The 17,706-nt window shown below is 39.8% G+C and overlaps 2 protein-coding genes across 3 annotated transcripts; both read left to right on the top strand.

Moving 5' to 3' along the window:
• The first annotated feature begins 1,827 nt into the window (after positions 1-1,827).
• steap4 (STEAP family member 4) lies at positions 1,828-7,579 on the top strand. Its single transcript, XM_010793643.1, has 10 exons — positions 1,828-2,428; positions 2,801-2,908; positions 3,002-3,072; positions 3,195-3,282; positions 4,148-4,426; positions 4,531-4,625; positions 4,737-4,847; positions 5,046-5,088; positions 5,274-5,438; positions 6,760-7,579. Exons 1-10 carry the CDS (start codon positions 2,210-2,212, stop codon positions 7,015-7,017), a joined length of 1,437 nt encoding a protein of 478 aa, XP_010791945.1. The 5' UTR covers positions 1,828-2,209; the 3' UTR covers positions 7,018-7,579.
• Positions 7,580-9,680: 2,101 nt separating this feature from the next.
• LOC104964764 (C-reactive protein-like) lies at positions 9,681-15,543 on the top strand. Of its 2 annotated transcripts, none has more exons than XM_010793637.1 (5): positions 9,681-9,720; positions 13,559-13,613; positions 14,248-14,350; positions 14,644-14,938; positions 15,077-15,524. In XM_010793637.1, exons 2-5 carry the CDS (start codon positions 13,559-13,561, stop codon positions 15,293-15,295), a joined length of 672 nt encoding a protein of 223 aa, XP_010791939.1. In that variant the 5' UTR covers positions 9,681-9,720; the 3' UTR covers positions 15,296-15,524. The 2 variants fall into 2 exon arrangements, with proteins under 2 accessions (XP_010791939.1, XP_010791930.1); XM_010793628.1 differs by lacking the exon at positions 9,681-9,720 and adding an exon at positions 13,253-13,357 and having other exon boundaries at positions 15,077-15,543.
• Positions 15,544-17,706: the final 2,163 nt, after the last annotated feature.

Here is a 17,706-nt window from a genome sequence, read left to right as displayed (position 1 = left end):
TCTAGAAAGCAGGATGTAACTGTATCAGTGAGGCTCATTTCATGCACCAGAATTCATTAGCATACACTTGTGGCTCTAATGCACACTGTTTTGCTTAGACAACAGATATTGCATAGTGTAAAGCCAATCATGGTAATGACCATAGCCTGGGAATACTGGATGGTCCAATCATCACCCTTGCCTTAAAGTGCCTTTTTCCAGACTTGACATTTGATATGTGATTGCTGCTTTCATTCAGCTTTGTTTTGATGATCAGAAAACCACCCACACTGTTTGAGGCTGGATTGTTTGTTTTGCTGCTCACGAGCACTTGACTGCAGCTCTAGCACTCACTGAGGTCGGGCTCTGTTCTTTAGTGCATGGGCGTTTGTTGAATGATCTTTGAGCCTGGCTTCAGAGGGCAAGAAACTCTGGGTCAGTTATAACTGACCACTCGATGTGGGAAAAAATAAACCCCCACAACAAACTGCATAAATAACTGACCTGCCAGATTTACATTCAACTTTAACACTTTCTCTGTCAGATGTTCTTTTGTTGCTTATATTTTTATTTACTGAAGCAAAGGCTCATGATATTCTTTATTTATCAAGGACCTCATCTCATAAGCATCACTTTACTTTTGCTTTCGGATCCGTGGAAGGAAGAGTAAGAAACTAATTGTTTACCAAACTGCAGAATAATTGCTGTTAATGTCTCAGGCTATTTACTGCCCAGGAAACCAGATCAGCGACAAATTTCATTACACTATCTTACGTGTGTGTGTGTGTGTGTGTGTGTGTGTGTGTGTGTGTGTGTGTGTGTGTGTGTGTGTGTGTGTGTGTATGTGTGTGTGTGTGTGTGCTATTAAAACACCATTACATTTTGTCACGTGTAGAAACACACTCAGATAAACACACACTGGCCACTTAGTGAAGCAGCAGAGCAGAGGGGAGTAATTACAGTGTAGGACAGGTCAGCAGGCCCGCGGTTCACCTCAACCCTGAACACTGGAGCTATTCTGGACCTCTGGGAAAAAAGGAAGGGCTGCACACAGAGGTCAACTTCAGTTACCAGGCTAAGAACATTAATTACTCACAGGGCCAACTCAAGATTAGACTGTCATTTGTGGGTTTGCCTGCTTGCATTCATCAGCGAGCGCCTCTTCTGACCACCATGTCAGTGACTGATTATAAGGATTGGGTTATTTTCACAAGGCAAATACCCTCCTGCTATTAAAATGTGTGTTATTGGTTTTGCACACATGTCAAAGCAATTATGTGCTTGGTTAGGCATGTGCATTTTATGGTCATTTAATGGAGATCATGCAGGGGAAGAGAAGAGGGGGTTGGGAGCATTCCAGCACATTGTGTTTGCTAACCGTGACCTAGTCCAGGAAAGAGTGTTTGTAGAAAACCCAGTTATTGCATCTTATCTAGGACACTGGTTTACTTTTGTTTGTATTGCTTAGTTTTAATTTTGTGTAAAGGCCTAAACCTGCTATACTGGTCTTGGAGCAACTGACATAAAATAAGCTACAATTTAATATATCTGTGTCACAGCATGTTTTGGTTTTTAGATGTCCCCACACTAACTAGGACTTTCACTTACTGCCAGTAAATATGTTTTTTTCTCAGTGTGTGTCGTAATAGTAGAGATTTGGTGAAACCTGGAAAATCCTCAGTATTTTTGGCAAGCTGTAATGATTTAAGTGTGGTTTTCCAATGTTACACAATCTGCCACAGTTGATCCAACGATTTCCCAGAAGAAGGCATAGTTGCAACTGTGCCATAATATTTCCCAGCCTCCACCAAACACACACAGTTATCGACAAACACAGAGTCTGCACAGAGAAATCTTTCCCTGAGCCCCCTGCCAGCAGAGACACAGATACCTCCCACCTTTTGCCATGGAGTTTCCCAGTTTGGACTGACCTCACCCTGAGGAATGGGAGGGGAAGGGCCAATACAAAACTGACTAAAGCTGGAAATATCTGTCAGTCTTTGGGGTAATGAGTTAGAAGAGCAGACACATTGGCTTGAGGGGCAGACCCTTCATTTGCTGACACTTTTTTCCAGATGCAGCAACAAGAGCTATTATTTTGAAGACTATTATTTTCTTACATCTGACTTGACCTTGGACACATTCAACATTTTGACAGAAAAGTTGGTGGAGTGTTTTGTTGTGTCAGAACCACAGGAGATATCATCACTGTTTGTGTCAGACTGTGGCCATGTCGGTTGACAGCAGTGTGTCGAAGGAGGTGAAGCCAGAGAGCGTGTTGCTGTGTCCCCTGGGCACCACAGCTGCCCCTGAGCAAAAGCTGCTGTGTATCTTTGGGACTGGAGACCTTGGGCGATCTCTGGGCCAGCGTCTGCTCCAGTGTGGCTACAGGGTGGTGTATGGCAGCCGCCGACCTAACAGCTGTGGCCCCTTGCCTCGGGGAACTAAGGTACAACACATTGCATGACGTCTGGATCAACTTCTTTTTGATGATTGTATTGGTTGTAATCGACAGCTGATCCTTCAGGAAATGTGTTGCATGATGCTCCTAAACCAACTCAAATAACTTTGTTGATACAAGTCAAAGTGCATACACAGGTTTGGGAAGAATAAAACAATGTTTTTGAGTGTCATATGAGCTGATCAAGGTCACTGATAAAGTGTGTGTTCATGTCTGTCTGCCCATGTCGCTGTGATTTGTGTTAATCTGTCGCAGGATATGTGCATGACCAGTGAACTGAGCATGTAATAATATTAATAATAGGTGTTTTTCATCATGAAATGGCCATGCCTGACAATAATGTTTGTGTGTGTTGTGCAGGCGATGAACCACGAGGCAGCAGCCATGTCAGCCGCTCTGGTGTTTGTTTGTGTTCACAGAGAAAACTATGACTTCATGGAGGCTCTTGCTCCTCAGCTCAATGGGAAGGTAACTTATTGTACAGTCAGATGCTTGTGTTTAACACAGCAGTTGGTCAATTTCTGACTTTTTATCCACTCTGCTATTTACATCGATTGGAAGGTGCTGGTGGATGTCAGCAACAACCTCAAGAAGAATCTATACCCAGAGTCCAATGCTGAGTATCTGCAGAGGTGAGTGGGAAATCAGGCAGTAATATAATTACCTCAAATATTGGGAACTCATGGATCATGTGGTTCGCATCACCAACAACTGGTGGCACATCAAACGACACAGTTTGTTGTTTGATGTCCAGGCTGATCCCTGGAGCTCACGTGGTGAAGGCTTTTAACACCCTGTCTGCCTGGTCCCTGCAGAACGGACCCTCGGATGCCAACAGACAGGTAGTGAATGTGTTGTGATGTTGTGATTTGTTAAAACAATATTTTGTAGTGGATTTAACACTTGCAAAGATTGTAAAAGCACCTTTTTTTTCTGCTTTTCAGGAATATTTGTTGTGATAGTGACATGTCTCTTCTTGGATATAAACTATTGTTCAAATTGTTCTTCTTCCCACTTCAGAACTACAAGCATTTTATAATGTTAGGATGTGTCCGCACAGTGGGGCATTGATCAATAACTTAAAAAGAATTGTCTCTTTCAGAACGGAAACCATTTCAGTCCAAATTATATTATCAACTCATTTTGAAGTTTGAATCAAACAAAATCCAAGTTAAAGAAGCCAAATCTGAGGCGCCAGCCTCGTGTCTTTGCTATGAATGTCATCTCTGATGTATCCTTGAATCAATTAACTCCACAGTCTCTCTTAGATCTAAGCTCGCCATCACATGCTTTTCTCACTCCCTCTGTACTGCAAAGCTGCAGCATATGTGGATTTTTCGGTTTCATTTTGATCTTGTTGTGCAATCCCAGAGGACTGTAAAAACGTGTGTGTGTGTGTTGTGGGGGTGTATGTTTATGTATGTGTGAGTTGGTGTATTTGGAGCACAATCTGCATGATCACATGTGTTGACTGAGAATTGTTGTTCGTTTTTACCTGCTTTATTCAGCTAAATTTAGTATTTCATTTTGAAAGCTTCTCCAAGTACCTTTATGTTTAATCCTCTGGAGTCAAAACCATCCTTTCATCATTGTGTGTGCAAATACATAATAATAAATGCATAAACATGAAATAATAAAGACATATACTGCTTACATGGGGCATTTCAAGTGTTTTTAAAAGCCATGGGTTGTTTTGAATTGCTCCAGGTGTACCTGTGTGGGAACAGCGTCCAGGCAAAGCAGGCAGTAGAAGAGATGGCCACCAAACTGGGCTTTGCTGCTCTGGATAGAGGGTCTCTGTCAGCGGCTGGAGAGCTGGAGGACTTTCCTCTGCAGCTGTTCCCAGAGTGGAGGTTGCCTCTACGCGTGGCTGTCGGCCTCACCGCCTTCTTCTTCTTCTACTTACTTATGAGAGATGTTGTTTACAAGTATGTTGAACAAGGGAAAGACACCTCCTTCAGAATCATGGTGTCCCTGGCCAACAAGGTAAAGACTGTTTGGTGTGTGAATTTGTGTTTGTCCTTGAAAGTAACCTTTAGTGGGGCAGGTTGTTCTCATAGTAACCACTTCTGTGTTAATCCATCTTTCAGGTGTTTCCCATTGTGTCTCTCATCATGCTGGCTCTGTGTTACCTGCCTGGTGTCATAGCTGGCTTCCTTCAGCTCTACAGAGGAACCAAGTACAGGTAAGGAATAAAATAAGGATGGGTGAACTGTAATTCAGTTCACCCATCATATTATGATCATATGATTTCCAATATATTTCAATCCTACAATTTAAAGATTGCTTGTTCTAGGCGTTTTCCTGACTGGTTGGATCGCTGGATGCTGTGCAGGAAACAGATAGGACTGATAGCACTTGGCTTTGCTTTTCTACATGTTTTGTACACTCTCGTCATCCCCATAAGGTCTGTAAGAGGTGTATACTGATACTCTTTTTTATTAAATATCCGAAAATTGTGCTTTCTCATTCTGGTTGTAAAACCAAAACAAATAATGACAACTTCAACTTACAGTAGAGGTAGTCATTACATATATGAAGACCCTGGTTTTTTTGTTCTGGTTACTTTCTTTTATCCAAATATGTGTGTCACTATCTTCCACAGATATTATGTGAGATTCAGGATTGCTGAAAATACCATCTCACAGGTAAGACATAGATATTATAGCTATAAAATATGTGTGTTTGATAAATCTAAAGCTTTGTGTTTGCATCAAAAAGAACAACAATATACAACAATAACATCAGATGATTTTGCATGATGCTGTTTTGTTTTAGTACAGAAACGGTACAACTATAACCATCTCTCTGTCTTGTTTACTTCCCCTTTAAGATCAGGGAGAACAGAACGTCAGTGTTTGACACCACAACGGCCTGGCGTGCAGACTCTTACTACTCTATGGGGATTCTGGGATTTGGCCTGTATGTCCTGTTGGGAATAAGCTCTCTCCCCTCCGTCAGCAATGCTCTCAGCTGGAGAGAGTTCAGCTTCATACAGGTAGATACTGGCATGTCTGTCCGAGTCATATGATATGTGGGTATCTGGATGTGTTAGTGTGTGAGCTTCAGTTGCTGTGCAGGATGCTTCACAGCTGCCAATATTTGGCTGAATTCTGCATCCTGTTTACGCAGTAAAAATACTGGTGGTTAAACTGGAGGAATGCAGTTTTTTTTTACAGTTTCCACTGGTGCTGGCCTCATGGTCACCCAAGTCATCTTCCAAACAGCTTTTCCCTTGTTTGTGCTGAGTGTTTTTACAAGATCTTTAAATAACCGATGCGAAAATGCTGCTATTGTATTCTGTTCACATCTTCAAAACTTGATAAGCAAAACAGTTAAAAAAAAGTACATGTGTGTACTGTACACTCTCAAATTGCCTTTGCACGTAAATGTTACACTAATATTTTAATTTAAAAAACTTCACACCCTTCTCACCCTTTGTAGCCAAGAAATTTCACATGCACTCTCAGTCCACATAAAGTAATATTGAATGAAGGAAAAACAAGCACTTTGTGGGTTATTATAGCCATTTTGATGATATTTCATGAATCAGCTCCTGATAAAATTACCAAACAAGCTCATTGGGAAACATAATTTGAGACAACTGATTGTCTCACCTCTACACTGTGCCCTTGAAAAGCTGCAAATGACAACCAGATTGATGATTCAGTTAACACAGAGATACATGTTCATAATATTAAATAGGCTGTGTGTGTATCCGCACAATTTGCCCACTGGAAGTACACATAGGTGTGAATGTGTGTACATGTGCAGAAAACCTACTTGACTTTTAAAGTTTGTGAAAAAAGGCAGAAAAAATATCCGCAACAATATCACCTCATGTACCTTAGATTTTCCATCATTCCTTAGGTTTTTCTTTTGAAGTTTACCTCTTCTTCCACTTTGACCAATCAAAAATTAAATCAGCCAAACTATAAGAAGCAATCGCATTCATAAATGTAACTGGGTCATGCCAAGCTAATTTTCTCATTCCACAACCCTCCCTTTACTCCAACCCAAATTAGAACAGTGCTTTAAATGTTAAGTTATTCATCAAATGTAATTTGGGAGGCATACATCATCCGTCCCCACAGTCCTTAGGTTCAGATCATTTGTGTGGACTGAATCTACGTGCCTGTAATGCACCTTCTACAATGGTTGAATTATATCAATTTACGTAACACTTATGCTCAAAGCAGATTTGTATGTCAAAAGCTTGTCTTTGTAATGATTAGAGCCTATTACACTATAATGACTTCTATGTTTATATTGTAAATATGTGAATCTGCGATTATCTAACAGTTTTCTCTCTCTTCTAGTCTAAGCTGGGATACCTGACGGTGTTCTTCTGTACTTTTCACACTTACCTGTACGGCTGGGACAGGTTCCTTCATCCCAATACGTACAAATGGTTCACTCCTCCGGGCTACCTCCTATCTCTGGTGGTGCCCTCTGTGTTGATTGTGCTCAAGCTGCTGCTCCTCCTACCCTGCGTGGACCGCAGCCTCACACGCATTCGACAGGGCTGGGAGAGAACGGATCCAGAAGACGGCAGTGAGAAAGCTCTGCTAACGTAGAGATCATCACAATAACAGACGCAAAACAATTTGAATTGAGAAAAACACAGAGATCACAGTGAAATGCCTTTCAAAGCGTTATCATTAGGTAACCCTGGCACATTGTTCTGGAGGTTATGGATCCAAGCCTGTACAATTGAAACTATTGTTCTGCTTATGAAACTCCTTTCAGTCTCTCTTGATGTGATCATCTTGAAATTGCTCCAATTGTTCACATAGTTTCTCAATAGCACTGAAGGCTTTCATTAGTTAAACAAATACGTTGAACACTAGAGAATCACAGACAGAAACATAAAAGCAGCCTTGCAACAGAGAGTTAAATGTTTTTCTGATACCCGTGTACAGGGAAAGGGTCCAACTTTGTTGTTTATTACCCTTACATTAGCAGCAACACGTTTCACTTTACTTCATACAGTACGTTCTATCAACCTTCATCTAGTTTTTGGCCGGTTATGTATATCGGATTTACTTTGTATATTTCAATTGTTGGATCTATTGTTATTTTGTATTAATGTTTCTATATGTCAACTGTAACCACATTTTAATAAACTGTGTAACCCAACAACGTTGTTTTTCTCTCTTTCTCCCTCCTGTATGTACCATAACATAACCTGTTAGCATATTTAGACTTGTACCTTTTGTCTCTCTGCAGCAGAAAGGTGACTATTGTCAGCAGTTCAAGTTTAGCCATTCATCTCGGCGTTATTTATTAGATGCACACTCTGGTCAAGACACTTGAGGACTGAACAAGAAGGGGCGTGACTCCAACTGTCATATACCCCAGGTAGTGACATCCCAATCATGTGCTACAGCGCTACAGAATGAACACAGTAGTAGTCGCAGCTACTTATACAAACAATATGGTACACAGTATTACATGGAGTCATACAATATACAATATACATGTCTCTGTATGTTATACCTCAATAACCTCATTCTGTCTGAAAGCTCACTCAAACTCTGAGGGTTTTTCCCTGCTGACTCGAGTGTGCTCTGTCTAGTCGTCTTGGTCTGATCCCTCCAGGGTTCGTCCCTCCGGCTGATCTGATGCTGTTCTCCAGGAAACATTCGCTTTGAGCTGCAGGCTTCTCCCCAGTCACTACAGGATCTCATCACATCAGTGGAGAGAGGAGCGTGCAGACTCCTCCATCTCTGAAGTCCTCTGGATACAATATGAAGATGTTACAGTACAGATAGGCCTTTGATGGTGTGGTACATTGATTTATTTGAGTTGATCATGAAAGGAGAGAAGAGAGCAGAGAACTGAGGGCTGGCAGTTTTTAGATACACATGATCAAGCATCGATCTATAAAATCGGTAAAGGGGGCGTGCACCAATATTGAGTATGTTGTCACATTCAGGATTATTGCTTTATTAACACAGGGCACAGACACAAACATACATCTGTGATGCAGAAAGACGGGAGGAAAAAAAGGGAAAGAAGAAAAGATTCGTTTAGCAAAATATATTTTTTTAATTCTGTTTATTCCCCATATAAAAACAATTGAAATTGGAGAAGTTAATGATAATGATACATGTTCTAAATCTTATTTTAAAGTGCTTTCCCACTAAATGAAATGCCTTCACAGAACCCGGCTGCTATTGGATTTTACAGTGGTTTACTCTTCATGAATTTGACGAGTAAACATTTTTCAATAATCAAGGTGCAAAGTTATACCATGATAGAACATTATTGCAAACGTAGGTCATTATATACGTAATTTGGGGCAATATCTTATATCACACTTGTTTTAGGCTTTAATCAGTAACAGTCTCACAAAAGGTTGTTGTGGCACTTTGGTGATAAAGCATCTACAGTCAAAGCTGTTTAGATCTCTCCAGAGGGATACATACAGTAGGAGACATCTTCCACATGTCGAATTCAACACATGCAGGACCAGGCTTACAGGCTTCTACCTCGTTTTTCTATCAGTGATAAGATCTATATTTTAAAAAAAGTAGATGTTTTAGATGTTTCACTTTGAGATGCACACCCATGTCAGTTTTTTCTCATCTCTCACATTTATTTTCCAGCAAATAACTTGCAGCCCATTGATTGTAATAAATAAAGATGTGATCCCAAAAAATGTATAGGTCTTTCACCAACATAAAAAAAATAACATAATTTTGTAATAAATGATATACAAGTCTGATCTCAAATGCATCTTTCACTCTTATCTTTAGATTTGTCAGATAAAACATTGACCTTCCCACAACAAACCAACATGTAAAACTGAATACCTCAAGACAGGATTTCAGTGTTTTAATTGTCTGTCTCAGGTAGAGTTCATAGTTTAAAATTAATGACAGAACCAACAGAGTCTCCAATTGTGAAAGGGCAGCATGATCATATATTTTCAATGCCTACGGGTCCATTACAGACCTCAGCAGAAACCACTTTCTTTTCTCTCTGCTTACACACCGTGCTGAAAATGTCTCCCTAATCTTCAGGCACGCCACTGTAGTGAGTAGTGCTCCTGAAGGCAACTCAAGGCCTGACTCCTCCCCCAAACACCCCCCTCATTAGAGCAGGGTATAAAAGGCACCTGGGTCCCTTGGCTCTCCTTTCATGGTCGTGGTACAGGTAGGCTGCATAACTGAAATGTAGGATACTTTGTCTCGTTTCTTCTAGTATTTTATGCTTACTTGCTGCTTCCTTGCAGATTCCTGAAGCTCAGCAAGGTTCTAAAACCTCTTCCTGTGGTGAGGCAGAACCTGAATTGTTTGTATGCCACATGGAGAGCCATTTGTAACCTTCATTTAACTATTGCTTTTAGGTTCACCTGCTGCTGTTTTGTTCTCTTGACTTAGTTATTTTTGTTTATGCCGTTAACACATTTTGTTTTGCTTAGTTTTGTTTGTTTACTATGTTTTGGTTGATTTTGTATTTTTATTAGTTTTGCATTTGTCTTACACTTATACTTTTCCTGTTTATCAGTACTTAACCAACTGAGATCATTTTTTTTAACCTTGTTTCAGTTTGTTTTTATTTTAGTCGAGCTGATTGCCGGTCAATGGGGGGTGCTAGTCACCCTCACGGTTTGTTGTGGTGAAAAGCACCGGGGGAGCACGCGTGAGCGACCCGTTTGCTGTGTGTGGTTTGCTGTGACTGCACCAGAGGCCTGTACTACGAAGCCGGTTCAACCTAACCTGGATATGTTTGAGTTAGCTGGTTGGCCTAATCCAAAACACACGCGCTCTCGCTAAGCGGTCCTACGACGCGGGTTATCAAGTGGATCGCTCAAGCCAGCCGTTGCCTATCTACTGTAGTTAGGTGCGCGACTGCGCGTTCACATGAAAGGGGTGGTATTTGGAGCATTCGACCAATAAAACATGGACAAAAGTACTGACAGCGCAGCGCGTCATACTTCCTGAATGAAAAGTCAACTATAATATTAGACATATGAAGAAGTTAACCTGTTAAGCCCCAAGCCTGTTTTTCAGGGCTCAGGCTCGAAAATGACATTTCCAGAACAAATGACCATAACTACACTTCTAAAAGGGGAAAATTAATAATATTTGTTCTCAAAGTAATGATAAATATAGAAGTTTTTTATTTTAAAGAAAATTCAGATTGAACATAGTAAAAAACTGTAAATTATAGTGTCCGTCCAAAAATTATGTTTTACTTATAGTTAATTATAATTATGTTTTACTTATAGTGAAAACTACCCTTGGATGATGGGTTAGTAGACTAAAAGGTACTAGGTCATTTGAGTGGAAATAGGCGCTTTTGCCGTTTCTCTGGAACCCATTGGTCGATTTTGATGGACATCTCTTTTTAACCGTTAGAGCCAATAGAATTGAAGGGGAATTTCCACATACACACCAACGTTACCATTGAGAAGTGGGGGCTATGCTCTGAAATCTGAAAACTTAAAACTAGGTTTATTGCTGATGGCTTATCAGAAATAATTTCAAAGTGACACAGACACATTGGATTAACCTTCAGCAGCGTTTTTATCGTGGTAATGCCATTGAAGACAACTTTTGATCAGACAACAACAGAGGTAAGACATATTGCTAGCTAATTCATTTCTGCTATTTCTGTGGCGGCGCTCATGCCAGGAGCACCTGCCCCCACAACCCAACCAGACCAGCAGATTAGCTCGAACGGTACCTCAGCACACCCATTAAGGTAAATGACCTAGCTACTGCATTACAAAATCATCCTGATAAACAGTTTTTACTTTCTTATCAATGGCTTCACTCACGGTTTCCACCCAGGTATAGAAATACTCCATCTCACATCTGCCGCAACCTTCAGTCTGCTTTAACCCTTTGGAGTCCTGGGCTAATTTGGCCGTTTTTGCATACTTTTGATTTGTCTTACTAAACCCCATTAAGAAATGTTTGGCATGTCAATGTTTGGCATTTTTTTTAAGGACAACCTCACCTATATAACCTGATAGTTATTTCTTTCATTTTGAGATACTATATGAACATTTTGGACCCAAAATCACAAAAAAACGTAAAAACAGATTTTGAAAATGATATTATTTTTCATATAGGTAACACAAACATACACAACGAAACCATTTGAAAGCTGGAAATATATACATGGGATGTCACTATGATAATGTGAAAGTTTGATTGAGGTAGCATGAACCTATATACAAATCTTATGAACAAATAACAGGTGTATCCATAGGCTTTTTTCCCTCATTTCTCAAATTCTGTCAACAGTAACACAGTAGGCACAACAAAACATTTAAAAGCTTAAATAATGTACATGGGATTTCATTCTGATAAGGCAAAAGTGTTATTATAAATATAATACAAATATATATATATATAAACATTATGTACAAAAATCAGTTTTTTCTGTCTTTATCTGTGCCACGCTTCAAAGCAGTTTGTCAAATACGACACAGAGGGCAACATCAAAGGCTCCTCCTCCTCCATGTCAAAAAACAAGCTTATAGCTTGACGTCACGTTCAGAGTTCTCTTCTAGTGATGGGATTTATGGGCTCTTTGAAGGAGCCCGGATCTATGGCCTCGTTCCTTTCAAAGAGCCGTTCAAAAGAGTCGTTCAAAAGAGCCGTTTTTTTAAATGGGGCGGGGTTACTAGGTTTATCTGCGAAATAATCACCAGGATAATGATTGACTGTATTGCCAGACCTAATGTCAATAATCTGCATTGTAAACATGACAAAGGGTGGCGCCATATTCATGTCAGTGAATGTATTTTGAATGTAGCCTCCAGCATCCAACTGCGTTTTCGCGTTTGGCTCATTTTCCATCCGAAAAACACGTTGTCTACCTGTCCTGTACCACTTGTTATGACTTCTCTCTCTCGCGTATTCCGTTAAGACCCACCCCATCTCACTCCTCGTGCTGAAACCTGGTGTTCACTCTCTGTCCTAAATGGATTGTTGGAGCTCGCCCCCCCCCTGTGAGCCCAGTGTGCTCTGATTGGTCAAGCGACGTGCAACTGCTCGCGAGGAGCTGCTGTGAGGAGCAGACAGGGTTTCCGTGTCGAAGATAGATACAGTCAGAGTAGGGGCGGGTCTTCACAGAATACGTTTTGGGGAACAAAATCAAGCTTTTTAAAAGGCTAGTGGATTTTGGCAGGCAGTGAGTGCGGACCAACGATTGAACGATAACAAGAACGGCTCTCACCAAGTACGACTCGGTTCCCCTCGTTCATATCAAAGAGCCGTTCAAAAGAATCGGCTCGTTCGCGACCGACACATCACTATTCTCTTCATTATAGTTGAATCTTCAAAACTCTAAATCTATCCAACTATATCTAAATTCTCAATGTTTGTCTGTCACTTTACTTCAATCGCAGTCTCCCGCCGTCTCTCTTCGTCTCCCGCCGCCTGCCTTCGTATATCTTCGTCTCTCTCCATTTCCCGCCGCCTCTCTTTGGTTCCCGCCGTCCCTCTTCGTCTCTTTTCGTCTTGCTTCGTATCACTCCGTTTACCTGATTACCTCACCCCCTCCCTGGTAAATACTCCTCCTCAATCCTGGTTATGGCTAGAAAGGATCCGTCTTGTGTAAAACTCTATAAGATGTAAAATAGGTATAATATATATATATAATAATAGGTATATATATTTTGGGTATATATATTTTGGGTTTATAGATGATAATGTGCATTCACATTATAACTATTTCAACATGAAAACTTTAAATTCTGTTGATTCAGCGAAAAGCACTTTTTATGGGATAACGCCTTTTTACATTACAAGATACTCAGGCCAAAAAAAGCAGAAGTAGATTAAGGAAGGAAACACAGATACAGAGACATAAATGGGGAAGTGCACAAAAGTCAGTGCACAAAACTCAGAATCGTACTCAAGCTGAACACAACATCAAGACACAGATTTAAAGGTAAGATTGGCATAAGAATTTACATTTTCTATTACATGTAAACTTTTTTTTCGATAACCTTCTCCAACTTTGTTTGTGTGAGCAATCCAAGGTAATCCAGATGGAAATACTTGGTCGTTTCTGGAAGACACTATCAACTCAAAATTGCCCTTTTATTAGGAACAAAAAACAATGTGTTTTTTCATGTTGTCTTTTAATTAGATGATGTGTTTGCTGGTGTTGCTGATGCTGGCATCATGTGCTGCGAGTCCTCAAGGTAAAACATAATCTTCATTTAAAAGATGGAATGCCAAAAGTCAATATAGGAGTTTGTAGCACTCTGTGGCCATTTACCTTTAACACACCAACAGAACAGTAACTATCACAGTATTATGTTTTCATATAAATACAATGGTATTATGATTTCACAACTGACTTTCAATCAGGAACTAATTACTCCATTTATCTTATATAAGCGAGTGAAACAGAAATAGAAACTGGATGAGACAATAAGCAAACCAAAAAGCTAAGTGGAGTTTCAAAAAGGCTTTTATGAACCATTAATGTCCGAAGCTGGCGTCCTACTGTCAGTTGGCGATTTCACATATGAATGCAGAATGTGTTTATAATCTTTAACGTACCATTAGTAGTGGCTCTCTTTGTATAGTTTTTTCCTAAGTTTTCAAGCATCTAAAATGTACTTTCTCAAAGTTGCCTAATTTTTTTATGATGCAATCGTCCTGATTTATTGTAGGGTCAAATATTTATTAAATTCATCCAATGTTATGGTGAGAACAATTTATGTATTAAAGTATTTAAACTGATAATGTACTTAGTCAACTTATATCTTTAACTTCTTGCTGGAAAAGATACAAAAAACAAGTAATTCTAAGTTTACTCCCTCTGTTCAGATCTTTCAGGTAAAATGTTTACCTTCCCACAACAAACCAACACGGCTCGTGTGACGCTGACAACATCAACTGTGAGCTTTAACGCTGCAACCGTCTGTCACAGGTAACAGTGAATTCGCAAAATGCATTGCATAAAACAATCCACTGAGTCTTTGATTGTGAAATATATGATGCATTTCGCTGTAAATTACTGCTTTATTTTATTGCCATCTAACTATATTTTATTGCAGTGTCCTTAAATATTGTTTGTTTTATATTAGACTTTTTGTTTGATATGGAGATGTTTTGTTTTATATTTTATGTATGCACCATGACATCAAGTCAAATTCCTCGTATGCGTGAACCTACCTGGCAATAAACCCGTTTCTGATTCTGATGTCCATGTAATGCCCACAGGTCCTTCACAGACCTCAAAAGAGACCACATCCTTTTCTCTATGGCAACACGGACTAATTCCAATGCCTTCCTGGTTTTCTGGGATTCTACAAACAAGGAGATGGAGCCTCATATCAAGGATACAAAGAAAGAATATGGAGGGTGTGATTACAAGCTAGGCATGTGGCACTCCATTTGTTCCACATGGGACTCTGTGACTGGACTAGTGCAGGTATGGTGTGATGGACGACCTTCCAGTAGGACATTTGTCACCAGTGGAGCAATCAGTGGAAGCACAATAACTATTTTAGGACAGGTACGGTTAATTTTCTTTAAACTAATACTGTATATCCTAATGTTTGACTTGTTGTGGTTCTCTAGTCTATAGAGTTCAACTGAAATATTGTACAATTTAGCTTTAATCGACTGTCTCTCAAACCTCTATAATTTGCAGGAGCAGGATTCCCATGGTGGGGGGTTTGATTTAAAGCAGTCTTTTGTTGGCATGATGTCTGATGTCCACATGTGGGACTACACCCTCTCCGCCTGTGAGATCCAGAAGTACGTGGATGAACTAAACTTCACTCCGGGGAATGTGCTCAACTGGAGCGCGCTGGATTTCCAGATCACCGGAAGAGTGCTGACAGAAGACAAACAAATGACCTGTCACTAAACTTGTAAAGTTTGAAAAAGTGAATGCTTTAATTTCTGATTAAACCTAATGAAGTCAGCATGTTAAAGAGTTTTTGATGGTTCAGATCAATTTGTTCCTGCCTGTGCTAGACTGAGCAAAACATTACTCCAAGTTTCAGCTCAGGCTACAACAAGGTCTGTGTAGTCTAGAGTTACCCGAACCATGTTTCTTTTGACACCATATTTTTCAATAAATGTGTTTTACAAAAGTTTTGCTTCATTTCCAGTGTAGAGATAATGAATGATTATTCTGACCCCCAGACACACATATAGGGCTCAAGGAAGAAATGAACCCAAATGCACAAATTATAAGCAAGTTAAAGTAAAAGGTATGTTTACTTTGTCGTTGAACACTTAAGTGCTTTGTCAAAGGAAAACAAAAGGACGTGGTCATGAGAAATATGTTTGGGTGCTAAAGGCAGTGAACACAGTTACAGGGGCCTTACTGTAGAGGAGGATGTAACGGGAAAAATGTGGTTTGGAGGTCACGTGACATGCAAGACTGGAAGAAAACCAGCAGATTGGCAACTGATTAAAAAGTTAACAACATGCTTGTGTTAAGACTTAAAAAGACTACAAACCTTTGGAAAAGTAAAGATGTTTTGTTTAACATTTGTCTAAGATTACGTATGTCTTTCAACAACGAACATTTCAAAAAGCCATATTGATTATCTCCAAAATATCATATTCAGGAGTGTATTACAAGGTGCAGAGAAACAGTTCTCAAATGAACGTCAATCTGCCATTGAGTTTTCTTGCTAAATGACCACATGTGTACAATGCCTGTGGTCATATTCAAACAGAGAGTAATCGTGGCATCTTTACCCAGACCTTTAAACAAACTACCACTTGGCCCACAGCACATGTTTTGTAAAGTTCAGTGTTCATCCCCACTACTTATTTCGGTTTTTAAAATAAAGGCAGAGATGCTGCTCCATGACTGCTGTGTATTATACCCTGACAACTTCATATAGAGATAATATTGTGCTGTGGAGCTGTCAGCTTGTTTGAAAGGTCATTTGCCCCCTACTGGCCAACAAGTGATAAATAAAGCTTTAATTTAAATAGTTTTTTGTTTACGTTATAGTATAAATATGTTCATTCAATCAGACAGCAATACCTTGTAGTAACTCCCTTATATGTAATAGGCCTTTACTAAAATCCTACATTCCCGCCGTGTTTTATCAGTTCTCCCAGTTCTTTGTTAGTAAATCAAACACACTCTCCCATGGACTTCTAATTGTTCATGCAAGTTATTCTATGCAGAGAGATATCGGCAGTCTCTCAACTTGTAAAACTGCTAATATTTCCCATGGTTCTTGAGAAGAAACCGACAGAGATTGAGGTTGCGTTCGGATAGTTTAAAAATCAGCTCCAAAGTTCTAACCCTATCTCCTATTCCTTGACCTCTGAGTGAAACGTCACGGGGTTAAGGGCTAGTGGATAGGAGAATTCAAAAGGATTTAGGAGAAGAGACTGCGGTACTTTAGAGAATCCGACTGCACTTTCACTATCCAACGTGTTTATGATGCGCCAGCGGACGTCATTGTGTGCGTCTGCTGCTGTGGGGAAACTATGGAAACTACAGTTTTCTATACAGCGAACTGCAACATGGATGTATAATAAGAACGACGGACTCATCTAGAGACTGGACCGTGCTCTGATGCTGTTGCTTTATGCTTTATGAACAACAGAGAAACATATTCTTCATTACCAAAGTTGTAATTGAAATAAAAAAGTGAAACTTATGCTCATCACCCTCTCCCTCCGGTCCACATTAATACAAATGATCCCAATACGTATGATTGGATGAACTATGAAAAGATCTTAAAATCAATACAAATGTATTTATTATAAACGTTAGTCTTTCACACCTATCACTGTGTATATCACCATTCAAACATCTTTTAAAAGTTGAACAAACCCCACACAGCTCAGTGAAATGTTGACTTTATTTGATCATTTCAGTAAAAACTAACGTTCATATTTCTCTTTTTGATTATAATACTGATGAACGTTAAAAACAAAGCACTTTGGCAACTTACCACATACGTTTTAAAATGCTTAATAAGCACCGTAACTTTCATGATATAATTTCTCCGTCATAATCGTTTGTGTCCGTGAACGGCCGACTGTTGTGTGACGTCAAATGCTGCGGCTGCAAGGCATTGTGGGGCAGCATTTTCTCCTCTCCGTTCGGTTAGGGAGGTCCAGTCGTTCCTAAGCTAAAGGAGGTTATAAAGGAAGTTTGAAACCTCCTTTCCTATCATTCTAGAGAATTTGAACGGCACTTATCATGGCTGCCACTGAGGGACTTCCGGGTCATTTCACTCGGTTAGGAAGGTTCCTAAGCTAAATGGACTATTCGACTGCAGCCTTAAACCTTTATCA

Source organism: Notothenia coriiceps, unplaced genomic scaffold, assembly GCF_000735185.1.
Source record: "Notothenia coriiceps isolate Sejong01 unplaced genomic scaffold, NC01 NC01_scaffold00001934, whole genome shotgun sequence".
NCBI classification, from domain to species: domain Eukaryota; kingdom Metazoa; phylum Chordata; class Actinopteri; order Perciformes; family Nototheniidae; genus Notothenia; species Notothenia coriiceps.
Note: the sequence above shows the minus strand (reverse complement) of the source record. Positions and strands in the feature narration are given on the sequence as shown.